Raw genomic sequence first — 26,703 nt, forward strand, 5'->3', positions numbered from 1 at the left:
TGCACATGTAACAGCACTGACTTAGAGGTCTCATATTAACGGGTACTTATACAGGATTAATTGCACATCAGTCCGTTGTGGCTACAAGTTCATTAGGCTAATAAATCTACATAGTGACAGTAGTACAGTATCAGCTACTTTTCAATACAAACTCCCTACTCTAGTCCTTATTTGTAGGTCAAAAGAAGATCTACTGTAGTGACCTTCAGTGACCTTTAACATTCATTTTTTTCCTTTTATTTATTTTTTAGAAAAAAAAATCCAGTGTGGGGAAAATGCACATATATAACCAAAGCAGTGCTTAACAACCACAGGAAAAAAAAAAGAACATGATCTTGAACCTTATCTGCATCCTCCATAGCCCCTTGTAAAGTTACTTCCAAAGGGCTGCTAACTCCAGCTCTATCAGTTCAAGTCTGTTAAACCATTTCCTAGTTCTAGTCATTTCTAGTTTCTCGCTATACCTATTGTCTGTAGCAAGAGCATACTGAAACACTTGCTAATGTGCTCAAGACTCCATTGGACTCAATGGAATTGAGTTAGAAGACTGCTTCTACACATCTTTTCTTGAATCGTAACTCCCAAATCAACTGGTAGCTTTCTATTCCATACAGCAGAGAGCTCCAAGTCCCTCACAAAGCTTAACTCATTCCTTTGGCCCCAAAGTTTATGGGCATCTAATCAATTCCCTCTCACAGTATTCCCAGGAAAGGATTCAGAAGAGGAGATGATTCTTCAACCAAATAAAATCCTCTGGTCCTGTGTGTCAGACCATGGCCAATAGAATGAGCAGCTGCCATGGATGTCTCAACTTAAATAGATTAGAGTCAAGGGAAGAGAGCAAGACAGCCTGACCACCTTCCCATGAGGTCCAGGCAAAGAGAGACACCAAAGTCACTCAGTTCTCCACAGTTTGTCTCTTTTTCGAGTCAAATATTTGATTCCATCTGTTCTAGAAGAAAGTGGTGAATCATGTCAAAAGTGGGACGATCTTTTATATCCCTGCTCCAACATTTCAGCATCAGGTCAAACACTGGGTTAGGACACAGAGGAGTCTGGGAGAGATAAATCTGGAAGAGAAGCACAACTATTTCAGTTATCTTTATTAAAAGAACTGAACCTTTATTCAATTAAAACCAAAGGACAATTTTGTTTTAGGTTTTACAAGACAGCAGTCATGCAATGTTCAAAACCCATTAAGCATGAATCTGGAAGTGAAGTCTGGATGAATCTTTGACATATCTCAAGGGGTAAAGCAGATACTTTGTCAATGTGTTCAGTGACAAAGCCAGTCACAAAACAGTCATTTGTCCCATAAAAATAAACATTTTAGAGGATTTTTATTCTAAGTGACAGCAACACACAAACCAAAACCAAGTTTACCACAATAAAATCCAAATACTTTCACTCACCGTAGACAACCCATGAGGCTTTTTAAGCATCGTGATAGCTTGTTAGCAGAGACAGAAAGAAAACCTTTTAGAGCTTATCTAAGACACAGGTTGGCAGCAATAGCTTTATTTTTCTCTCAAGATACTCATCTTTCATCTTCATTAAATCAAATGAAATGATTGGTGCTAAAACTTAGTTTTAGAAGACTGGCAAATAACAAGCACTCCATGTTTTTGCCGGGGTGGAAGAGCCTCAGTACCAAGGCGCTGGGCTGTGTGTGATGCAGCACCATCATCATCATAGACCCTCACTGATTCAAGAGAATAAAGCTGGCAGCAGCAGACCCCACAGCACTGCCCAGGAATTAAAATGAGAGGACAGGTAACAACACAAAAGCCCTTAAAAGCTTGGGATAGTCAGAGGCATCTTGGCATGTGTGGAGATAGTAGAGGGAATACCCAACTCATAGGCACTAACAGTTCCTCCTTCCCCATCTCACTATGGGCTTCCCTATTTTTCAGAGGAAATGCTAACAGGAGAGATACTGGACAAGGGAAAGGAGCAAGTGGATTGTATAAGTGAGCCCAGGGAAAATGAGGAGGGTGGTACATCAAATCTATCTGGAAATGGAAGTGGCTTCTAGTAAGGAAGAGGCACTGGACAGGGCCAAGAAGTTCTTCTAATGGGACTCCAATATGGGAAAGCTAGCACAAGAACCTGGATGAAAAATGGGAGAGTTGGGACACACTTGGAAAGGTGAGGAATAGAAGCAAGGACCTCTGCAGAGGATATCAAGCCACCAGGAAAGCCCTTGGGAAACCCACTCAGATGTGGAGGGCAAGTAAAGAAGTCACTTTTGTGTTCTTACCTGCCTGCCCTGGCTCCGGAAGAACTCGCCTGTGTTCTCAATGACCTGCTCATCTGAGAGAAGGCTGTAAGGTTGCTCCTTACACAGTATGAACATCTCCCAGAGGGTGACCCCAAATGCCCAGACGTCACTGGCTGTGGTGAACTTGCCCTGTGAACAGAAACAACACTGTAAGCCCTCTCTGCTCACAGGACACATTTGGGAAAACCATTTCAACCTAAGCTCTCGGCAGCCTAATGTGAGGACACACATTTGTACCTCGGAAAAGGCTCTCCATAGAGACAGCAGAGCAAGTGACCTACTCTCAGGAATGTATGTGCAAAAGCTGGTGACATTGTGCTCACTGTGTGTTCTCTGCCTTAGAAAAATGTGCCCAAGCTTGCTGTGTTTGGAGCAACGCGTGTCCAGAGAAATAACGGGAAACAAGATTTTATTTTGTCTGCTGCTGTGTGAATAATCAGGGAGCTGGAGGGCCTGTTTGGTCAGAAGACACTCAAGACTGCTCAGGCTTATCTGGCAACCCTAGTAGTCTGCAAATATTTGGAAGATGTTAGCACAAGAAAGGTGGAAGAGACTTACAGGTTAGATGAAGCTGCAACTAAGACTGAAGTGAATTTAGAAAAGCTTAGGCAATATATCAGGCATTATAATGACATCTAGTTACAAGTTTGCTATGCACTTGTAAAAATAAAGGTAGGCAATACCTAAAGGTGGGCACATAGATTAGTTTGAAAAGGAACTATCAAGCCAAATGTTATAAAACTGCCTTTGGATTGAATTTGTTTGGCTGTTAAACCATCTCCTAAGGGGAGAGCCTTGGACACACAAAAAAATCCCAACCTCAGAGCCAGACTTGAAACTAGAAACTCATCATGTTTTATCCCTGCCCTTCTAAGCTTCACGGCTGGGCAACAGGCACAGAGAGGGAGCTTGTTTACATTCTAGCAGGAATCATGTATGCCAGGAACAGAACAGAAATTACGCTGTGCATGGTCTGTGCTGCACTGTATTTGCAAGAGCACCCTCCTTCTCCGAGGGATGCAATACGCCTGGCACAAGGACATCTCACCGGGAGCCACTAACACCGTATGTTGGGATGCTGTAAGGGCTGGTTACTGATTCAGGGACACAATGAAAACAAGCAAAGCAAGCAGAGAATTATTTCGTACAGTCCTTACCAGAAGGATGCTTTCCCAGGCCATCCAACGTATGGGCAGTACAGCCCTCCCCTGGATACGGTAGTAATCCCCACTGTAAAGGTTCCTGCTCATGCCAAAGTCTGCAATCTTGATGGTGTAGTTGTTGCCCACCAGGCAGTTGCGAGTGGCCAGATCTCTGTGCACAAAATTCAGAGATGCCAAATACTTCATCCCCGAGGCAATCTGGGTGGCCATGTACAGCAGGTTAGCATAGCTGCATTGAAACAAGACCGAAAGAACATTAGCAGAGGCATTCCTTGCATTCAGCTCTTGACATAAGGCTAGGGCCTCACATTTGTTATACTACAAGGGAACAATGTTAGCCTGTCACTTTTTTCACCATAAGAGCACAAACGAAGACGTCCAGTTGTCCAAGCAAGGACAGACTGGCCCTGAAAGACTTAATTCATAAGCAGTACTTCATTGGTTCCATGTACAAGGAGCTGATATGGAAGGAGTTTATGCATCATAGCACCAACTTTTCAGAGCCAGGAAAAATTAAATTGTACAGTCTCATGATCATAAGATCAGAATCTCATGTCTTAAACTACTCAATTTGTTAACTCGCAAACACTGCAATGGGAAATATCACTAACTTTGAAGAAAGTACTATATATTTAAAACAAGAAAGGTAAGCTAAGTGTTTCAACAAATATATTTTCCATCTATTGTAATTGTATTTCCTTTCAGTAGGAAAGAAAGGTACTATTACTAAAGGTGCATGATACACTGGCCATGAACCATCTGACTTTCCAGATGCTTCATGTGCCATTTCTTTGCAATGTATTCCCATTTGCAAGCTTGAACACTTCATATAAACAAGCAGTTTTCACACAAAATCTAATATGCATAATCTGCTTGCAGTTAATAATTCTCTCAAAGCTCAGTGAGGAAAGCCATACTCGTCATCTGTGTTTTAGTGGCAATGAAAAAAGCACTACCTATCATATTATGTAAATTATACCAACCTAATCACCTAATGATAATATAGCCCACCTTCGCAAGCTGAAGGCCCTCACAGCCTTTGGGCATGGTGAAACACAGCCCAACCAGGTGACACTCGGCTGGCCCAGGTGACAGTCAACTCAACGTTGCTCCCGATCTGGGCAGACCTGTTGTTTCCCACAGACAAGCAGCTTTTCCAGCTGCTTGTGCCTCAGCCAGGAGCTTCCTGCATGGGGCCGGGCATCGCCCACAGGCCCTACCTTCTCCCAGGCCCCTGCTTGGTCACAGCGTCCCCCTTGGGCTGACCCAGGCTACTCGAGCAGCCCCATGGTCTCATCTGCATCCTGGGGAAGACCTGCCCGTAGCCAACGCTGGGCTCATCGCTCCTCCGCTCAGTGAGATCTACAGTGCCTGCTGTGAAGAGGAGCAGGGCAGGCAATGCTCCCCAGCAGACCATCCACTTGTCTTCATCATTTGCTACAGAGTCACAGAAGCAGCAAGATGCACTTCAAACAAGAGCCAAAAGGGCTTAAGGAACACAGCGACAAGCCCTCTCCTTCAGACATGTCTCAAATCTGGTGCATGAAGTAATAGGCTTCAGCACTGGGGGGATGCTGGCACTCTGCCGTGTTCAACACCCACAGGAGTTGGTAGAGACAAGGTGCAGTCTTTAGCCAAGGGCTTCATTTCATGCTCAATAAACACCTCCTATACAGACAAACATCTGAGCTAGTCACAAGATTTCTTTAGGAAGAAACTATATTTGCTTGAAAGATGGGATAAAGGCAACACTAAGAATGAGATGAAGGATCAAATAGAGACACAGAAAAAACAGAAGTTAAACCAAATTACAGAGGAAGGGAGTCTGAAAGAAAAATATGAGAGGCAGTTCTACAATCATAGGACAATTCAGGAGCAGCATGAAAAAGAATGGACAGTTCAAGGCTTTGGCCAGGTAAATGCCCTAAGTCTAAAGGTGAGGGATGCTGTAGATGTGTGGAAGGCACAAGGGACTGCAGACAGCAGGAAGAGGTTTCTACACAGATGTAAATCCTCTCCCACTCCATAGTTCTCAGTGTATCATGACTATGCAGGATGCCAGAATAACATTCCTGACGAGGCTGCTGCCCACTGCCAGCAGAAACGTGGATGTGATGGTAAAATACAGCCATCTCCTGACCAGTCCATCAACAGAACTTGTTCTGCCCTGCTACTAAACTATAAATAGGTACATGCCAAGGACTAAGCTATGCAGCGAGTTCTCAGAGCAGGTCTCTCTATTGAGCAGAATAAGCATCTTTGTCCTACACACAAGACTACTTCAGTAGGAAAGGATTTTCTTCAACAGTGGTGATGCTTTTAAGTCAGATTTAATCTTTCTGCAGAAGAGATTAATGTCAGTACTGACAGAAAACCATTTTCTTTTTCAGAGAAATGTTCTCCTTCAGCTAGAAGATAAAATCTTCCCTTAGTTTGATTCTACACTCACTTCCCCCTTTTTTATTTTCTCAAAACAAACACAACACACACAAACCCACACACCAGGAACCAAGGAGACATTTTAAAAGCCTAGCAGAATTTTTTGATTTTCACTGCAATGCAACTAGTTTGGCATATCAATTAGTTATTTGATACTAGCTCACTAATGCAGGAAATGGTTAAGCTGGTAAAAAAAAAAAAAAAAAAAAAAAAAAAAAGACATCTAAGTGCTCACTGCGATCAGAACAGCTCACAGTCAGGGGTGCTTCACAACAACATGAACCTCTGAAAGTCCTTTAAAACAACCTCCCACTCAAAGTGGGACTGTTTGCCCACAATATAGGCTGCAGAGCTGACCAGGCTGGGAGAAGGAAACTCCCTGGAAGGCGCAGCAGATGCTGTGATAGCTCATTATTCCTGGTTAGACCTAAACAGGCTCTTCTTACCTCACACAGGGAATGTTGTTTGAAACAGCAAATTTACTGTAGATCTCCCTCTGCGACAGGAACTGATTGAGGTCGCCATTTTCCATGTACTCCGTTATCATGCACAGCGGGTCGTCACGCACACACACGCCCAGGAGTCGGATGATATTTGGGTTCTTCAGCCGCGACATAATCTTGATCTCCTTCAGGAAGTCATTTCTTAAAAGACAGAAAACAGGCTTGAATCTCAGGCTATTCCTTTGTCTAAGGACAGCAGAGGCAATATGAAATCCCTGACGAGGGTCAGTATCTGGGTATAGTATATGGATATCTGTGCACTGCGAGTTTGAACACCAGTTCTGTGTTTGTGGGCAACATCCACCCTCTCTCTAGTGAAGGGGACAAAGGCACCATTTCAAAAATAGATATGTCTATTCCTACTCTCAACTCTGTGTCCTGTTCTTTACATGAACACACAAAACTTGCGCGGGGCCTGTCTCTAACACAGGTGAGCCCCAGTGACATCTCTCAAACTGCTGAGTGGAAAACACTGACTTTCACTCTCAGATGGCAGCCGCTGCCGGCATGCTTACCTGGCTGTTTTGTTGACATCTGATCTTAGCATTTTTACTGCTACTAGAACTGGTTGTCGGGTGAATTCTGTGGAAGAGACTCCCAGAAATTCCAGCAGACCATCAGCTTCACACAGGTGTACCTGCAGGGCAGAAAGCAGTGGCAACTATGAAAGCACACATGGGGAGAAAACCAGAGGAAAACATTGTCACATTGAGCCATGTGCGGTCAGAGGGACTCAATGAATAATGTAAATCTTTACTCTGATGGCAAACAGCCTATAGGATGGCCCTAGATCCTAGGCAAGAAGAATACGCTTACACTACATAGTCCCTGATATAGGAAATGACACTGATGAGTCCCTAACACACCAAGTCTATACTGAAGGTAAATGACTGGGAATCTAAGTTGCCAAACAAGCACTGAACATGTTCAGGAAGGCCATAAAACCTGGAGTTTCCTGTCTTACTCTACACATGCAAACAGCACTGCTGCAGCAGGTTGGGCATGTACAGCAAGCCAGACCAGCCACATACACACAGTGCCAGGTGTCTGCAGTCTGGCTCGAGTCACTGCCCCAACTTAAATGAGGAGTGTCTGGAAATCAAAGACAAAACTCCTAAGTCCTCAGACTCTAAGCAGGAAAAAATGTTTCACATGAACACCTCAACTGTGAATGTATCCAAAGGAGATCTCCAAGGAGAATACAGATTTGAGTTTCTTAATTCACTTAAGACTTGAAATTACTCTAGTGTTTTATAGAAAGGGGGAGAAAAGGGAGTTTTCTTGAGAAAAAAATATACTCAAGAGGAGAACAAGACCAAAGATACAGGAACAAAGGAAAGTAGACAACCTGAGCATGTGGCTTTGGAAAAGGGAACAGAGGTGAGCAGACTGGATACATCAGTACCAGGAAGATGTGCAGCAGGATAACACACTGGGAGCTTAATGCACTTTATATGTAGCCACGATCACCAGCTTACACAACAAGCACAGGGAGGAGAAGGAGACAACACAAAGTGGGGCAAAGCTACATAAAGAACAAAAGTATGAAGAGGCTTCTGCTGTTTTATGAAGTCTGCTATGGTGAAAGCATGGTCAGACTTGTTCTTCTGTCATTCAGAAGATCCAGCAAAGTCAAGCAGAGACTGTCTGTACAAACTTGGCATAGGAAAGAGCCATGGTATTAAGAGCATAAAGTGTAAATGAAAGCAGTGTGTCACTGAGTCCAGGAAGTGGGTGGATAGGAGCAGAAAAGATTTGCTTGAAAGTGAAGAGAGCAAAAATGAGCCATGTTGCTAGAAGCAAGACAGAACACCAAGCCACACTGCTGGAGCAGGGCATTTGGTGATGACCCAGTCTGGCAAAGCCTGCAGAGGCAAGGAGAAAGCAGGCAGCTCAGCACATTTGCAATGATGAGGGAAAGAGCTTGTGATGTGAAGAAAGGAACAAGCTACTGCTGTTCGACAGCAAAAGGGGGAGGAGGAAGAACTCTTGACGGTTATTATAAAGAAAAGGAGAGAGTGGGAAGGGGAAACCAGAAGCAAAACAGTGAGGGGGAAAAAAAAAAGTTTTACAGTTGGAGCACAACCCAGGACAGGGGCAGAATCCAGGCCACAGCAGAACAGGCTGCTCCGACAGCCATGGATGATGGTAAAGGACATCACCAGCTTTCTAATACTCTAATACTCAGAGACCAAAAAAGACATAAGTGGGGAAAGGAGAGAGAGTGTGTGTGGTCAACGGGAAGGAACACAGAGACAGGCACACCATGGCCAAGAATGAGGGAGCAGTAAAGGGCTATGCTTTGCCAAAGATGACAGAAGGGCAGAATTTAAGTCTTCGGGGGAGCAAAAGCTGGGGAGGGTGGAGAGACAGAGACCCTGGAAGAGTTGGGCACGAGTGAGATCTGGCTCTGTAGGAAACTAGGGATGGCACTGCAATAAAGTAGGGAGAGAAGAAAAGGACAGACAAGTTCTCAGCCCCAGAGGAGCTCAGGGAGCGAGAGCTCGGCAGAGGAGCCAGCTGCATGGCCCACATGCCCGAGGCTTCAGCACAAGCCATGGGTCAAGCAGGCAGCCGTACCAGGAAACACAAGGACACGGCAACACCTGGGAAACGTCCATGCTGGCCCAGGGCCTGTGCAGAGGCCAGCCAGACCCTCCACCTCTTAATGCACAACCTACATGTAGAGGTAGGCTGAATCTGCCTTGGCCAGAGTTGCTACCAGACCTTTCCCACTCACATGCTTAAGGGGGCATAATCTGAATGCAAGAGACACCAGAAGTCCAGGACTTCCAAGAAAAAGCATGGAACAGTCTGAATTCACAACCCAGACTTTCTATAGGGTCATAAACAGGGATGCAGAGAGCAAACAGCTAACAAAAATTCATGGATTGTTGGAAAAGACTTCTGTGGCACCAAGCAGCCAGCTCATGAGCGCAGAATGACTCTCTGAAGTCTAACATTATAGGATGCTGGCTTTCCCCAAATGCAAAGGTAAGTATCAAAACACTGACATGTAGGTCCCCCAGGCCCTAAATGGGAGGCAGTACCCAACCAGCAGCTCAGATTTGCTCTGCCAGGTGTTCTACTGAAGATGTGTGGAAAAGAATGGCTGTACCTCACCAAACTGCCCTTCTCCCAGCTTCTCTTTGAGTCGTAGCTGCTGCCGTGGGAATTCACCTACTGAGATGTCCTTTTTGGTGAGTGAATCCACTGTGAGGGCTGGCACCGCATACATGTTGTTGCCTGTCACACCTTGCAAGTGGACAATATCTGTTTCAGCATAGTGAGGAACGTTGTTCTGGAAGCCTTGGTGAGGAGTGGACTTGGTCAGGTCAGGCTCAGCATAGTCCCCACTGCACACTGAGGGGAAACCAGAGACAGCTGAAGTTGAACGCTCCTGCTTCCCGCAGAGCAGCACGGCCGAGCTCCCATTCCTCTCCATAACTACAGCCCAGTTAGAGAGACTCAGCCTGGCTGCACATGATACCTTCTACCAGCAGCACTGGACATCTAGATGAGGACGATGCTTTAACAGAGGCTTAAAACCCAACAAACCTCTCCTGCAGACCCTGTGTTACCCAGCCTCCGCTCTCCCAGTTACCAGGAGCTACAACTCCCGCCCAGACACACAGGTCTGTGTTGCATGTGATTTTCTGTTTCTCATTCACCCTAAATACCTCTTACTTGAGGCAAGGAATGTTGCTTGAAATGGCAAGTTTGCTGTGAATCTCCCTCTGCAAAATGAACTGAATAAAGTCTGCATTTTCTGAGTACTCTATTATAACTTTACCCTACCTATTACAGCTTATTCACATAAACACTATGTAATTACTCTTTATAATTAATTCCCCTGTATGGTCAGTATGACACAGAACATTCATTTTGCTTCAAGCTTGCCTGACTCCATCCAAATCAGCTTCCCTGCTCAGAATAACTTAACAGCCCATCTGTGCTACAAGAGAGAGATACTGCCCTTCTATTCACTGAAGTAGCAATGCCATCACTGAGTACAAAAGCCTGTTGGATGCACACAGGAAGGAAAACTTCCAAAAACTTCCCAGGGGGTCGCAGGAGCCAATGCACCATGGACAATTCTGTCAAATACGCCTCTGCTTCCTTCCTGAGAGTATTTCAAAGAGCTATTCCTGCAAGAAGAGGTGCTAAAGGAATTTCTTCCATGAACCTCCCTGGATTGTCCTGGAGAGCCTCAGGCAGCAACACCCCTGATGACTTGCTGCTGTGATTGCTAAAAGCAGCTGCTAACAGATGACCTAGCTAACACACACACACAGAGTCTTCAAGAAGAACAATAAAAGGCTGTGTATTGAGACTGCTGCACCATCTGCCATAGCTATGTGCTAAAATGTCACGGCTCCAGAATACCCATCTCAAATACCAAAGTTAGAGAGAGAAGATTAGGGAAAAAAAAGATATTGATAAGAGGAATAAATAACTTGTGGAGGCGGGTGATTATATTACCTGAATCCTCTGCACTTTGCGAGAGCTCTGGAAGCTTGTGGAGTAGTGTTGCTGGCTGGTGATATTCCAAGTCCAGGGGGAAAGCACGCTCATATGTGGGATTTGACTGGTGAATCTGGGTCTGGTTGTTGGCAATGGTGTAGCTGTAGAAGGAGAGACGAACTGTGGCATCCTCCTCCAGGATTCGGCGTGGGGCCTTGGGAAAAAGCAAAAACTGCTGAGCTGATGCTAGGTTGAGTGATGTGTCAGCTGCAACCATTTCCAGTAACATCTTGGGTAGGGCCTGTGTCCCTAGAAACAGGGTTTTAGCTACAGGACAGAACAGGTGAGGCCCCATGCTTTCCACATAACTCAGAGTTCACTAGGGTTAACACTTAATTCTAAACTGGCAAACAGCTCCATTGTATTACCTTTTCCAACCTTTTTTGAACATACTGCTTCCAAAGAATAATGATTATAATCATCAGGAGCAGAAGAATAATAGCCACAAGGCAGCCCACAAGGATGGAAGTTTTAGAGTCATCTGCTTTCTCTCCTATCCAGGTGCTGGTTACAGAGGACGTAGTTTCTGCAATCACAGAGGAGTTAAGAATCTGATCAACAAAGCACAAGTTGTTCTATGCACTGGCCAAATTCCATGAGACCATGTTCCTTTCTACAGTCTGGTGCTAAAAACATCTTAAGCAGCTTCCCAAGTATTAGCATTAGTTGTGTTCATACTTTAATCAAAAATTCTCATTTTGGAGGTTCAGAGCTAAGAGCTGTGCAGAGGACTTCTGCAGCTAACCACCATTCTTAGCACAGGAAATGATTCCTTGGCTGGATTTGTGTTAAAGGAGACAACACCACCCAGCAGAACATTTTCAGTCAGCAACTGCACTTTTGTGTTCAGCTGCCCTGCTCCAAAGCAGCCAGCTGAAGCTCAGAAAACTAAAATGCAGCCCTGGGTACAAGGGCAACAACCAGACTATACCCAGATCTCCAGAAAGACAAGGACAGACCATGTTAACCAGGGTGGCAAGGGGAAATTACCTGGTACTTGAAGCTTTGGCTAAGTGACAGAAATCCTTACCCCAGGTCCCCTCGGTGACATTGTATTCCACTTCCAGAGGTTCCGTCGTGCTTGGGGCTACGGTCACCATAATGGGATTGACGCTCTCCATATCTGCAGCAAGGGAGGGAAGGAGCTCAGCACTCAGCTCTGCGGTCACAGCTGCCCCGGGGCCCTCTGAAGCCGAGTGCGTCCCCACTCCGGCGGCGCCTCCCTGAGCTCCAGCCAGGCAGTGAGGGCTCCACAGCCTCTCGCTCCGGTGCCCGGTACCCCCCCCCCCCATCCCTGCAGGGCTCTTCCCAGAGCTCGGCCAGCCACAGGAACAGCCGGGACAGGAGCTTTGCCTCGTTTTTGGCATGAGCCTGAGAACCGTCATCCCGGGTCAGACTAGCAGCCTGCCCGGGCGCACGTCTGCCAGGAAGGGGGCCAGGAGGGGCTGCTACCAGCAAGGCAGAAACGAGCCGCAAACTTCCTGGACTGTCCCCTCATTAGAGCTGCTTAGGGTCTCCCGAGTGAGAGGCTGTACCTAAAGCACTGCATTTTGCTCTCAGTAGCTGTTTTCTTTCCAAGACTGAGCCCCCCAGGGCCTTCCCAACCACCCCACCTACTTTCACCTTACAGCTAAGGCTCAAAGCCACCCTAATAAGCAGCAAGCAACTTTCTCAAAAGAACTACCTGATAATCCCATTTCTAGTTTCCCTGGTTCTGCTGCTGCACTCCTGCATCAGTCACAGCTTGAACATCTTCCCAGCACATCTGGCCCTTTCTGCTTCTGCATTGCCCTCCCAACCCTGCCCAGCACCACACCACTTGGCCTACCTTTTGTCACACGGATGGGCCACACCATTCCCTTAACCATGCCCCTGATTTGCACCCCAGGTTGCCTTCCCTATCCCCACAGCATCCTGCAGCCTCCCAACTATCTTAGGCTTCCCTATCACCCTCTGACTCCTCGCAGGGCACCCAGTACTACCTAATGCTCCCCCTTTGGGTAGCCCCATGCTGCCCTACATTGCTCCCTGAACACACCCAGCACCTCTACACCATCACTTTGCTCCCCGGGCTTCCCTGGACCTCCTCAACCAGGAGCACTCACCAGACTGGAAGGAGATCTCACTCATCATCATCCAGGAGTCGGCGAAGGAGAAGCGGCAGAGTATGGCTTTACCCACGCGGTGATTGAGGGGGACAGTCACAAACCTCGCACTGGGGTTCTTGTCATCCAAGACTGTTGCCACTCCAACCGGCTCGGGCTCCCAGTCCGCAATCAGGCGTGGTTTGAACAGGCACTCCACCTTCTGGAAGATCTTCACTCCCTTGGAAAACATGTTGTTACAGTGCACCTAGAAACACACCAACCGGAGAGGAAGATTTATCGAAACCAAGATTCAAGGGTTAGTGATTTTCTGTTCACGAAACTCTTTAACAGCTGTCTGTAGGAATATCCTTAAATCAGCGTGACTGACTTGTTCCAGTACAAACCCTTATTCTGGAGTGGGAATGTCCATGCAAGAAGTGACTTTGAAACAGCTGTTAGCTTCACATGCAAAAACTAAATTAACAGTCAAGTCTTGGCAAGCTTCCCAAGAGACCCAACAAAAGACAACAACAACCACCAGTGCCAAGCCTCCAAACCTGTATTAAACCTAAAGCCTCAGAGAACAACTCTCCTTGGATGTATGTCCAAAGAGGGGACAAAAACTGTATCTGGGCTCTATAGCCTCTTTTAGAAAGCCTGCAGCAGTTGCAACAAACTCCATTTCCTTCAAAAAACTCCCCAGCAGTGTAAGGCAGAGAAGCTGCTCCACAGCCATGTGGCACTAGCGCGGCTGTGTCCCCAGGGCGGCGCGGGCTCTGTGCTGCCCTCACGCCGCCGCCTCCACGGCCTCTCCTGGTGGCTCAGCACCTGGGGGGATCCCCATGGTCAGCGGTGCTACCAACCCTGCAGCACAGCCCCTCATGGCTGCCCTGCCACCGCGCTCGCTAACGCAGGGCCCCGCGCACAGCCCCACACCAGGCACCTCGCATGCTGCTCATTTCCAGTAGCAACTTTCCCCCTCCTGCTCTTGGGCTGCACCCAGGCCAAGAGGCTCCAGCAAGAGAGACAGGGGATCTCGGGCTCCTCCACCACCCATCAGCACCAAGACACAGCACCCAACCAGACCTACAGCAAAGGGGCTTCACAAAGTAATGAGGCTCGTAAGGATCCCTTATCAACCTGGCTATCTTGCTTTAATACAAATATCATCCTTGGGTTCATATTTTTATTTTTAACATGACAGTTTCGATTCTGTCATGTAAGACTGAAGATCCGGACCACAGCACAAGTGCCAGGAACAATATAAAAGGAATAAAGTGGCCCTCGGTGTCCACAGGGTTCCTCCCAGGCTGCCCTCCATCTCCACAGCCCTGGTGGTCTGAGCCTCCAGCAGGCTCCAGGAATCACTTCCAAATGACTGCGCAGCACCAAGAGCAGTGGGAGCTTCCGCCCCGAGCGCGCTGTGAACCTTAATTGCTCCAACTGCTTCATCCCTGTGACATCTGGCAGTGAATAGGAGCGAGGCGGTAACGAGGACAGCAGGCCCGATGGGCAGGCAAGAGACAAAACAAGGGTATTTGGGTATAACCAGGCACAGAGAAAACCTAGACAACATTATCCAAGAAGAGGCAGAGTCACCCAAGGCGAGGCAGGAGTGTCCGATGCCTGCAGTGCAGCCTGTGCCAGAGCTGGACAGAGGTTGCATCTGTTCCCATCCTGGAGGGATATGGGAATTCTTTCTATTCCAACTATGACGAGTGTGCTGCTAAGCAACACCTACCAATGTCCAACTCTACACTAGGCAGGCCTGAGTAATCCGCAGCATACCTGCAAAATTTGGTAACATTTATTTTTAATATTCCCTTGTATATTGGGAGAGTTCAAAGGACTGGAGTAAACCAACTGGTACTAGCATTAAGTAACATATGTATCACAGTGTTTATCAGCTAGCTTATTTGATACGAATGTAAAGGTGATACAGTATACACTGAATTAAAAATGGAGAATAATTTATGCTAATCAGAGCAGTATTATGAAATACTAAAGTTGCTATTTCTACAAGCTTATGTATTTGGTTGATCAGGATGGCTCCATGTACATGACAGATTTTTATACATTTGATTTACTCTCATAACAAGCAACTCCAGCTAACAATACAAACTCATGAATTACATAATTTGATTAAGACGTGCCAAACTTAAATAAGGCATCATTCTTCAGTAGGCTTGTTCCTCTAGCAGGAACATGTTCCTAGCCCAAGGCTATTCCCTATCTTTCTTAGGGACCCAGAGAGAGTAAAAATCACTAGAAATAGAATTTAAAACCAACAACCACCACCACCAATCAGAAATGGCAATTTTTTAACTAATGTGAACTGAGCAGTGAGCTGGGTCCTGACTGACTCATTTAGAAGTATTTAATTTAGCAACAAAATGTAAATCAGGCTTTCTGGATTGGACTTTTATCCAAAAGTAATTGTTTTCTGGGATAAGATCGTCGTACTGTGCTAGAAGTCAAGCAAACATTGGCTCCTATACTTCAGGAAAAAAAGCAAAATGTGATCACAGGATTCATAAACAAAAGCAGAAAATCAGTACCATTTGTCTGTGCAGTTTGGTAGAAAGCCTTCACCCAATTCCACCCTCTACACCTCCAAAAGAGAACTGGCAAGCAAGGAAAAAGACTGGAAGAGAACAGGACAAATAATCCCAGCTCTCACAGTGCAGGAATTAAGAAGCTCAGCCAATTTAGTTTACTGAACCAGAGATTAAGAAAGTGATTTAATCATAATATAGAAACAAGAAAATTTCTGAGAAGGCAGGACTCAATTTTTTGCCAGAAAAAGGAGGCAAAGAGCCAACAGCTGCAAGCTAAAAATAGACAAAATAAAACCAGGGTAAGTAACCACCAAAACAATTTACTTAAGGATGTGGTGGGTTCTCCTTCATTTGAAATCTTTACAAGAAAAGCCACTGCTACTTTTAAAAAGATTCTGCTCTTTACTACAGATTCTAAATGTTTTGTTCATCTTTTTCCTTCATGATTAAGTAGTTTCCCACAGCACAAGCAGAGATTTAAGCATCTAGAGTAGTTTTTGGTCAAAAAAATGGAAGCACAATCACGTTTTCCTGCCGCAAGGGTCAGGTAAGGCCTGTAGAAAGCAGCCAACATCCTGAACTCATTCTTGTTGTCAACAGGCTTTGCCTGAGCACTGCCCCAGGTGTCAGCTTTTTAGTCCCTGGTCATTTAAGCTAAATGATGGAAGGAAAACATCTGAGCTCTGGAGACACAAGTGCTCCCCTGTCCCAGCTTTCTGCATGGGCAAACCTGAGTTACTTCCTGCTCAAATCCTGCCTCTGATAGGCTTGTGCTTTGGGGAGAGAGCCTAGGGAGGCAATTTGGAAGCCCCTAGACCCAAAGCCCACCCTAGGCACTCAGAGTGGGAGGACCTGGATACCTTCATGGAGGTGAAGTTCCTCGGCCGGTCAAACTGAAACTCCATTTCGACAGCGCCTGTGCTGAAACTCTCATTTTTCCAGCCAACGTAGTCATAGCCTGGCCACACACGGTACTGGTGGCTCTGCGTGAAGTCGTCCAGCCCCAGCACGCCATCCGTCAGCTGGCCCAGGCCTCCATACAAGTGCCTGGGCAAGAGAGAGCTAAGAGTTATACAGGAACACCAGCTAGGAGAAAACTCAGGCTCCCCGACCCTCTGGAGTGTGAGGGCACTTAAGTCTTCCAGCTGGTATCAAGAAATCATTAGTTTAATTGTTCTTAACCCATCCTGGACAAGAACTCATTCCTTGTTACTGTACAGCATCACCTCCTTTTTATTCAAACTGAACTGTGAAGACCTTCCCCTGCTTTGCAAAAGGCAAAGTATTTGCATTTGTGTCACACTAGCCACAAAAATCTAGCAATAAATAGATCCTCTTGAGAACGAAAGTGAAGGTTCCAGAGAAGACACTTTGGGTTCTCCTAAGAGAAAGCTTTAAGTGAAACATTTGACCATGGAGCTGCATGGGAGCAACACTGCCCCGGGAGGACAAGGGGGAGAGTTCTGCAGGCAGGACAGGAAGCTGTGCAGGAGGCAGCGGGAGGCCGTGGCCGGCAGACAAGGCCAGTTCTCTCCGGGGTTATTTCTGACACTGCTTCTTGCTCAGCATGTTACCAGCCACAGGGCTGAGGAGATTCTTCTCCCAGGACTCTGCCTGGCTCCATGTTGAGCGCACAGAGCCAGCTGGGACAGCGCTGGAAGACTGGACGGAGCAGGAGAGGCTACACGTGGTACGTTCCTGACTCAACTGCCTTTTGGGAGCCCGGCCTGGCACATTCTCTTGTCTTGCAGCAGGGAGTGCTAGCAGCACTGTCAATGCCTGAGCTTGCTTTCTGGACCTCTTTCATTTAATTAGGATTTAATTAGTCTGGATTGCTGGTACATGCTTCAAAGGTCCCCAAGTCCGTTCCGAAGAAGCCCTCCTACCACTGGGATCTTTGCTAGCCTGCTGGTCTTGCGAACTCCCAACAGGATTCACAGACTCCTGCCTCCAGCCAGCCAGGTGCTTGACCTGTGCTTTAGGTGGTCTGAAGGGCTCCTTGCTCAACCCCTTGGGCTTTGTGGTGCTGCCGCAAAGTTGGCTGCTTAGGGCTCAATCACTAAGCAAAGTACTTGCCTCCTACATCTGCACGTGACTCTCTAAAACATAAGTTGTGACTCAAAAGGCATTTTGCTCTCATGACATCAATAGTGGATTTCTAAATACCTTCTTTTAAAAGTATTTTCTGTAACTGGAAAAAACCTCTGGGTGAAACTCAAAGACCAGGTTCCCTATTCAATCTTGAATATATCAATACAGCCTGAAAGCTGTAACCAGATGTTATTCTACCAAGACCTAAATACCTAGTATCTTATAACATCCCTATAACAATAAAGAAGGTATTCCAACTGCCTTCCCCGATCATATTTTTGACTCCAGCATAGCAGAACAGAAGTAGCATTTTAAAACACCCACACCTTGAAGTATGAGGAATTTTAGGCATCAGGAAAAATTTAGGAAGTTACTGGAAGGGGAACATTCAATAGAAGCACCTTAGCTCCATGGGTGCCAGCAGGCTGCTTCTCAGGCACCTTCCTGCACAAGCTGGGGTCTGCTGGCTCAAGAAGAGGCCTGTGCCTAAATTTGCTCAACATTTCAAGCCATTTAAACATATTCAAATCTGTACTTATAGCAAAGTGCTCAGCTCTGAAAGAGCAGTTATTTAACATTTCAGATTTAAACTCTTAATGAACTGTTTTGCAAGGAAGTCATACAATAAACCACAGACCTCAAAATGTGAACAAATTTCCTAATTTAGCTCAGTGATTTGAAATACTAGCATGCCTTGCAATGGCAAAATTTGTAAAATCTGAAGATCCTGGGGTTTTTGACTCCAAACTAGAAAAGCATCATACGCAAGAAATCTTTACAGAGAGAAATCAGCCACCTTCCTCTGATGCCACATTGGCAGCGGTGTCTCCACTGACTCACAGCGACTCACAGGGACTGCAGCAACTTTCCAAGCTGTTTGAGTCCCTCGGGGCTTTGTTTTCAAAACCAGTGTCTCACATCTGCCCAGCAGCTCACAGGTACCAAGCGCAGGCCTGAGGTTCAGGTGCTGCATACTTTCTCAGATGCCCAATTTACCCTGGAGATATGCAACAGTTTAAGATGCAGTCTGCTGGAGAATGCCTCCAGAATATCAAACTCCAGAAGCCAAGGCAATGAAGAGGGAAAAGACCTTCTGCTGTGCAAAGACACTGTGGTTGTGCAAGTAGCAGGTCCAGCTCCCACTCTGATTTTGGGCAACAAAAGGAGTAGTAGCACTTTAAGCTGTTGTTAATACTGCAGATAAGGCTATACGCGATCAGCAGTGAAACCAGTGCAATGAGTAAGGGCACAGTAGAGACCAAGCATGATGAGGGCTTTAAGACGTATCAGAAATGTCTCATTACACCATGCACAGACGGGAAGCCATGAGCTAAGACAGTGCTTAGCTGTATAATGACAGATCCTTCTGTTTGAAGAGAAGCTCCAAAGACTTCCAATAAGAGATAAATAATTTGCTTCCGGGTCATCTTCACCAGCTAGCATGGGATGAATAACGAGTTTGTGCCCCTCTTCAGGACAACTGACAACACAAAGGGTCTGGAACCACCAAGCCACTCAAATGCTCTGGAGAGCTAGAAGGCTAGCATGGAGCTAGGCCTTCAGAACTGTTTAGGATGCAGCATACTAATGGCAGGGTAAGTAACAAAGAGGAGGCAGTTTGCACAGTGATAAGAGAACAGGACAACTTCTCCCACCTGCGCTCATGGTAGCCATCGTAGGTTGAGTCATTCAGATAAACGATGGGGAAGCCAGGAGCCGCTATCATCCCTCCTTCAGGGATGCTATAGGATGCCAAACCATCTGAAAAGAGGAAAGTCACGCCCGTCAAACAGCCGCAGCAGCTCTCCACCATCCCCGCCCCCATGACTTCTATTTATGATATCGACCACCAGAAGCAATTCTGTAAGCCTGGAAATCTCTCTCATGTATGAGGATGCTGAGGAGTCCCAGTCAGTACTGTTCAAAGGCTACTTTTCAATCCCAGGCATGAAAATCATTACTTACCATACCAGACACAGCCATAGAGCTCCACTCTCATACAGACAGTCATTGGCAACTCTGTCACAGGAATCACCCGGATGAAACGAGCAATGATGGGAGGCCGAAGATCTTTTAAGACCACGTCATAAGTATTGATGTTGCCTTGGATCACCTAGAAAAGGGATAAACTTCCTGCTGTACGGTTCTTGTGCAGGAGTTAACTTGCAACCCATCATTTGAGACTCGTGAGTTTCCCCATGCTGCATCTGCAGCTGCTGCTCCCCTCCTCCGAGCCGGTGCCCAGCTTAGGAGGTAAAGGCTGCCTGCTCTTCCCGACCACTGCAAACAGGTGCCAGGAAGGACCTCAAGAGGGAGAAGGGGGGCAGCTGGAAGACAAGTGTGCACTTGGACTACATGCACAGTTACTGATCACAACCCTCTTTCAAAGAAGTCTACATGCACGTTCTAACAACAATCCATGCCTGGCACTTGCCCTTATCACCAGTTACCTGAGGAGGGTCTTGATGTCCTTTTTCTATGAAATACTACACAAGCCAACAAAATGCCAAGAGTTGGGGCAGCATTTCATGGATGAAGGTCCAAGTAGCTGCAGAGCAGATGCCTTGAACTGAAATATTCCACATTACCCAAGTGCTCCATTCTGGCAAAGTGCTGTCTACTCTGCCAGACAGTTTCATCCACTCCTCCTCTGTTGGATCACTGTTCTAGGAAGTCCCACATTCTGCTTTGACAGTCACTGTACGGCAACAGCTGTAGCTGTCAACTCCTCAGAGAAGGGCTCAAAAATTCTAAGGGATTTTTTGAAAGAGTCTGAACCCACAGAAACAAAATAAAAAGACTTCTAATATTAAGGGCCTGATCCATCAAAGACAGCACCATCCTGAGGCAGTGAGAGACACAGGGACAACAGCTTGACTCTCTGCCTTTACCAAATGCATCAAAGCTAGAGTTGACTTTCCTGGTGTGGTCCTGGTACATGTCCCATCTGCCTGATGGCCTCACAAGCCAATGAGATCTGAAACTTAGCAGCAAAGCAAACAGACCTTCTTGGCTGAAGCCATTTGTGTGACCCACCTAGACAGGGACATACCACAGTGCGAGTCCAGACTGCAGATATATCAACTGCAGGACTTGAAGTCTTCGTAAAAAAAATCTGAATCTTGCACCAACATTTGCACCAAAGCTTGAATAATTTCGTAGGGCATTTTAGGAATGATTTGACAGAGTAATAGTGCTTTTGAAACATGCATTCACTAACTGAATGTGACCTTTACTAGTGACACATGTTGAGAAGAGTATGCTGTAGACATAGTCATTTTTCAGAGAAGCTGAAAGGGCAGGAATCACATATGCCACTAGGTACGCTGTGTCCCGAACAAGAACAGGACCATGTTCTCTAAAGATACCAGGTGGTCTTTTTTTGGCGTCATAACAGCAAACATGTACACACACTGCCAGAACACACAAGTGGACTCGCTCACAGAAGAGCAGGGGTGCCTGAATACACCCTCATACCTCGCTGTAACCCAAGAGGGAGATCTTACAGAAATGGAGCCGGGGCACTAATGATAACACTGATATCAAACACACTTCAGTGGCCTGATAACTGCGTAGCATGAGCCTGGGACCATGGAGAAGGGGGGTTATCTGTTTGGGGCTAGGGCTCCGTTCAGTTCTGCAGTAACTGCGAAGATGCAGGCAGTCTGCACCCAGGAAAGCACCAGTGAAGCAGCACTAAGGTCACGCTTCCTCTCGCACCCTGCAAACGCAGTGTTTGCTGGCACGGTCTGAGGGACAGGCAAGATACAAACAGGCCAAGCAGCAAATTCAAGGTCTGCGTGAACAAGCCACTCATTAGCAAACTGTAAGTTATTACCTAAACTGTTTCTAGCATTACAGACCACACTGTGACTTGCCAAGCGCCCTCGGTGCTACAGAACTCCATGGCACTGGCTGGCTACCGAGGGATAGATTCTGGCTTAGGCCTGAGACAGAAGGATCAGCTCATACCAACTGCAGATGGGAGAAAACTCCCTTCCAGGGAGGTTTAAGAAAGGCTTGTGAACATGAGCAGAGGGCAGCTAGGGGAGCACTGCATACTTTAGTCTGGAGGGAGTCAGAAATAACTGCAGCAGAGCAGGGAAGCCTCTGTGGGTGGGCGCTCAGCATGTTTCCTACCCTCTGAGCTCCTCCATCCTCTAAATTAAACTAAATTTAACGCCACTATCAGATATCCAAAACCTCATCCCCTTTCCATGTCCCTCCTCTTAAAAAGAGACACCAACACAAGGCAGGCATGCCAGATCCCAGACAGAGTAGTTAATGCTCTAAAACAGACACAGGCCGTGAAGTCTGCTTTGCAGCTTTCAATTCAGAAGCAAGTCCCAGGCTGGTAGTGGGACAATCCCAGTGCATTTCCAAGTGTTTTGACTACATACAGAAAGGTACTAAAGAGCAACTATTTTAGGTCAAGGCAAAAGCAAGGATTTGGGGAATCAGCTCAAGGGAATAATAGCCCCAGCAAGTACAGGACTAAGGCAGAGGATGTTGAACCCCTGACAGGGAGGAATCAGAGAGCAAGAAGCACTAGGCAGCAGGTAGGCAAAGAAAGGATGCACCTTCTGCAGTTTAATTCCCTATGACTTTCCTGGGCTTCTGCGTGCTCCGTGGCTCAGCTCCTGCTGCGCTCACCTGCCTGCCTTGACGGTCTTTCCAGGAGATCCAGCGCTCTCCATTGCGGCTGTAGTCAATCCGGTAAGCACGAGCAAATTCCTTGCCTGTGGCACGGGCATGCCGTCCCTGCGTCCCAATCAGGGTGATGAAAAAGAGCTTGTGTAGGTCCATTTGGAGGAACTGCACATCTTCCGGCTGCAACAAGCCAGCTGGGCACCATGCTCCATCCCCTTCTTCCCTTTGTAACCTGAGGGGAAAAACATACTAAAAAAACAAGAAACCCCACTTTCCTCTCGAGGATACAGCCTTCCCACTAACAGAAGAGTCCCCTTGAAACTGCAAATATGCATAAAAAGAAAATAAATTAGCAAGTGAGCCCTGGCAGTTGGCTACGAAAACTCCTTTTCTGAGTGATGATCTGTAGACACTTACCCGAGATACCTGTAGCCAATTTTTGCCTTTTACACAGTCACTTTGTCTTGGATATTTCTCATCAACTATTACCATCAACTACTGTTATCTTTTTCTCAGAGCCAATACTTTAGTGCTGCCTTGTAAGCAACTATATTAGTCTGTAGGAAATTGTGTATTGACTGTTTTTAGCACGTGACCTGGAAAGCACATTGTCACTTTACCTATGTCCCCAGCACATGAATGCCTGAGTCTCTGCTCAGCCTCTTTTATAGCTATTACACACACACACAGGAGCTACCTTATAACAGATTTTAGAAGCAAAGCTCTGCTCCACAAACCAGCGCAAGTTGTGTTGACATGATCCACACATTTTCTTCATTGACCCCAAGTGCTCATCAAGACACCGTTAAGTGTTTGATGAGAATCTCTCTGCTTCGAGTTGAGCACTGTAGCACTAGTTGCAAAGATTCAACCTTTTTGCCTTGGAGAGTTCATGTCAACTGCTCTAACAATCAGCAGATGGAGCCACTGAAGGAAAGAGGGAGTTACCTAAGCATTCCTAGACCAGCTCTGCAAGCCACAAGGTGGTGAAAGTAGTTTTAAACGCAGAAAAAAAAAATCTGGACACGATAAGCCCATGTGAGCTTTAAAGCAGCAGAGATTTCCCAGAAAGGAACAAGCCCTTGAAATGTCCTTTTCTTTCCAGCAGCCCTCCTTACTCCAATTAGTGGGAATGGCAAGTGCTGCCAAGTCTCCTATCAAGGAAGGAAGTAGCCCAAAGGAGACACAGAAGGTCAAGGTACAGGGTAGAAACTGGAGTTCATCTCAGCTCAGTCAGGTCCCTGCTGTTTGTATGAGGCTTGTACAGCATCGTGGCAAGTAAAACAAGAAAGCTGTGAAGGGCAGTGGGAAGTGCCACGGACAGGCAGCATCTGCACAGGAAAGCCATGACCTCCAATAAAGTGAAGGCAGCTAGAGGGGTGTCCCTTGGTGTGTGCTGCCTGCGGACCTCCAGCTGCCTTAGCAAAAAAAGGATGATGGTAACAGCTGGCAAGTGACAACCCAGATATTTGCAGAATTCAGAAGCAGCCATCCCTCAGAACAAAACACAGCCCCAGCTTTCAGACCCACAGGCTTGGGCAAACTTTGCCAAAACACACAACATTTAGCATCTTTACTCTACCACAGAGTAAGGAAAAAAGCAAACATGAGGAGAATTTCATAATTTTGGACTGCCCAAAGTGTTGGAATAAATAGAACCATCAAAATTAACCTGTAATGCACATCTAATTTGCATAGAAAATTTAGGAATGTTTGATATCATCATTACAAACAACTATAAGAAACTCACATTTGGAGATATTTCGTAAATCAATCTGCAGCTTTGAAAGAAGTGAAACAAAAGAACAAAGTCAAACTACTGAAAAAGGATGATTTCTTGACTCTAAAAGAAAATACTGCAGCTGCTTAGTAACAACCCCCTAACTCTGTATGTTCTAGTTTGCAAAATACAATGTTAGCTTTTAAACTAACAGAATAAACTCTGATCAGAATAAAAATTTGGTGACACCATTTCCTGTAACAATGCTATAATGAATACAATAGAAAAGCTTAATTAGGAGCATTTAATTTTCCTTACTTCTAACTAGGGGCAAAGGAAAACTCCATGACGGGGGGAAACACTTGTCATCAGTTCCGTAAAAAGCCAATGCATCTAAGTGATGCAGAACACCACTGAGACCAGCAGTCAGTACCATCAGGTCAGGGCGATTGTATTCAAAGCAGCCAAAGAATTCAGAAATTTTGAATTAATTTGTGCACACAGCACATATCTTCGTTATGATGCTGTTGAAAAATCCAATAGCCTAAACGACTTTCTATGATTCAAAGTCTCATGTGCTCTAGCAAGAGTTTCGAAGGCACTGACCCTACTTGCCCTGTAAGTCACAAACCCATTAGAAGTGGCTATAGAGCAACAGAAAGAACAAAGTGGAGGTGCCTCTGGAGGTCTCTAGCTCAATCTCCTGCTCACAGCTGGGCTAACTTCAAAGCTATATTGGCTTCCTCAAGAACTTATCCAACCACCCACATCTTGAAGAGCTCCAGGGATGGAGAGTCATCACCTCTCAGGAAACTTGTAAGCTGCAGCCCTTCCTTCTCACTGGAAGGGTTGGGTTTTTGTTTTTTTGTTTTGTTTTGTTCTGTTTATCAAGTTGATATTGCCTGTGTTGCAACCTGTGACCACGACCATCGCCCTCGGCCTGTCCCTGTGCATTTATTTAGGTCTGCTATGGAAGTGGTGACCAAGCTAAGCAAAGGGGTTTCTTTGTGAGTGAGCCTAAAGAAGAGTTTTATCTTCAATCATATTAGATAAGTAGAAGAAAAGGATTAGAGTTTTGCCAGAGATGAACCTACCGTGCATACTGAGGTCCTGTGGAATCATACCACTGGCTGGAAGCCGTGATATCTTCATCCCGTATTGTTCCTTCCTGCATGCCCAAAGGATAACGGCATATGGCTAAAAGATGGGAAAAAGCAGGTTAACGAGTCAGTGTTTCTTTTTTAGATCACAGACAAGTCTAATTGACAGGGTATGGAATAAGCAGGGCAATGATAAAATAAAGAAAGCAAATAAAAAAGGGAGAATACTTCATGATTACTATAAACTAGAATGGCAAGTGATGAAATATGTTGATGCAGACAGCTAATATCATTCAGCAAAGTCCTGGAGAGCAAAGACTTTAAGGAATTTTAGTCCTTGTCCTCTGAACACACAGCAGCCCCAGCTCTACCCTGTCTCTGCAGTAGCACAGGCACAACACAGCACACGCCACGGTGGTGCCAGGGCTGTGGGCACACGGGTTGGCATCTCCCCTGCACACGTCCTCCCTGACGAACCGTGTGTGCCACAGCAGCAGCTTTGCTGCCCTTTCCTCAGCAAAGGCACCTCCCTGGGTCTCCTCATTCTTTCATCTTCAAGACTGCCTGGCTTTGATAAAGCTGTTAAGCAGGTTCAGAAGGCACAATGAAAGGCAGACACATGAAATCCACCTTTTTGTTACCACTTTCAGTACTATCTGAAGAACAAGCTGTTAAATTTCAATATAAAACTGCCTGTAACCACACATTATTTCAGAAAGATTTTGCTGTGATTGTCAGACATAGTATCAGCTACTGGTGCTCTATATGTTCATAACGTGCCTTGGAAAGGAGATGTATGGTGAGGTGACAATATTTGCTGATGACACCAAGCTATTGATATGGGAAAATACCACCAAGAGTAATCCCATGATTCTGTACTACTTTGCAGTAAAATTCTGTATTACAATGCAGTAAAATAATAGCAGAATCAGTAAGTACAAGAACTACGCAAAGAACAGCCTAAATATACCAACACAGTGAAGACTGAATTAGCTACTTCCAGAGAGGTTGCTTTGAGATCAAAAAGCAACTTTAGCTGGTTATAGAAATGCATACAGACTAAACCAGAAGACACCATTATACTACTGTCTAAAACCATGGCACACCAGCCTGTCAGATATGGAATACAGCTCTTACTCCTCCTTTCTCACATCAAAAAGTGGGGAGGGCAATAGGGATGTTGCACAAGAAAACGAACTTCTCCTTGTGCCTGGGCCCTCCTAGGACTGTCTGGAGAGGTGGCCCACAGCAGTCAAGGAAGACTGGCAGTCTGGGCACACAGGAGAGCATTTAGGGACTATGTTAGTGATTAGATTTACATGCACGTATATTTACATTTATATTTTTATATATATATATATATATATATCATGAGAGGGAAAAAATGGCTGAGAATGAACATGTGAAAGGTGGGACATGAGAGTCTTCTCCCAGGCTGGCAGCTCCCTACCAGGGTTGACTTCAGTGCCAGACGGCTTGGGCAGCGAGGCCAACAGCAGCATGCAGAGGATCATGGTAGCAACTGGAGCGCTGGGCAGGGTCAAACGGGCGCAAGTCCTTCACAGGCAGCAGCTGCCATCTACATTT

The 26,703-nt window shown here is 46.0% G+C and overlaps 1 protein-coding gene across 2 annotated transcripts; it reads right to left on the bottom strand.

Annotated features, from left to right (window-relative positions):
- LOC104568613 (discoidin domain-containing receptor 2) lies at nt 1-26,703 on the bottom strand. Of its 2 annotated transcripts, XM_010215526.2 has the most exons (17): nt 26,567-26,703; nt 25,111-25,213; nt 22,300-22,528; nt 19,612-19,759; nt 19,302-19,407; nt 16,416-16,602; nt 13,016-13,262; nt 11,941-12,033; nt 11,279-11,436; nt 10,869-11,064; nt 9,505-9,749; nt 6,902-7,023; nt 6,330-6,527; nt 3,439-3,673; nt 2,261-2,410; nt 1,413-1,450; nt 1-1,070 (listed from the first exon to the last, which is right to left on the bottom strand). In XM_010215526.2, exons 1-17 carry the CDS (start codon nt 26,628-26,630, stop codon nt 1,022-1,024), a joined length of 2,568 nt encoding a protein of 855 aa, XP_010213828.2. In that variant the 5' UTR covers nt 26,631-26,703; the 3' UTR covers nt 1-1,021. The 2 variants fall into 2 exon arrangements, with proteins under 2 accessions (XP_010213828.2, XP_010213820.2); XM_010215518.2 differs by lacking the exon at nt 1,413-1,450.

Source organism: Tinamus guttatus, unplaced genomic scaffold (genome assembly GCF_059628265.1).
Source record: "Tinamus guttatus ecotype Peru unplaced genomic scaffold, ASM5962826v1 Tinamus_guttatus_pri_ptg000846l, whole genome shotgun sequence".
NCBI lineage: Eukaryota > Metazoa > Chordata > Aves > Tinamiformes > Tinamidae > Tinamus > Tinamus guttatus.

Bases quoted from the DNA above. Each gene is read 5' to 3' on its own strand.
- LOC104568613 (XM_010215518.2), bottom strand. From the start codon at position 26,630: ATGATCCTCTGCATGCTGCTGTTGGCCTCGCTGCCCAAGCCGTCTGGC. The intron at 22,529-25,110 runs GTAGGTTCATCT...TTTTCCCCTCAG, and splicing joins ACAGGACCTCAGTATGCACG to GTTACAAAGGGAAGAAGGGG. The intron at 1,071-2,260 runs GTAAGAACACAA...CTTCTCTTCCAG, and splicing joins TCCGGAGCCAGGGCAGGCAG to ATTTATCTCTCCCAGACTCC.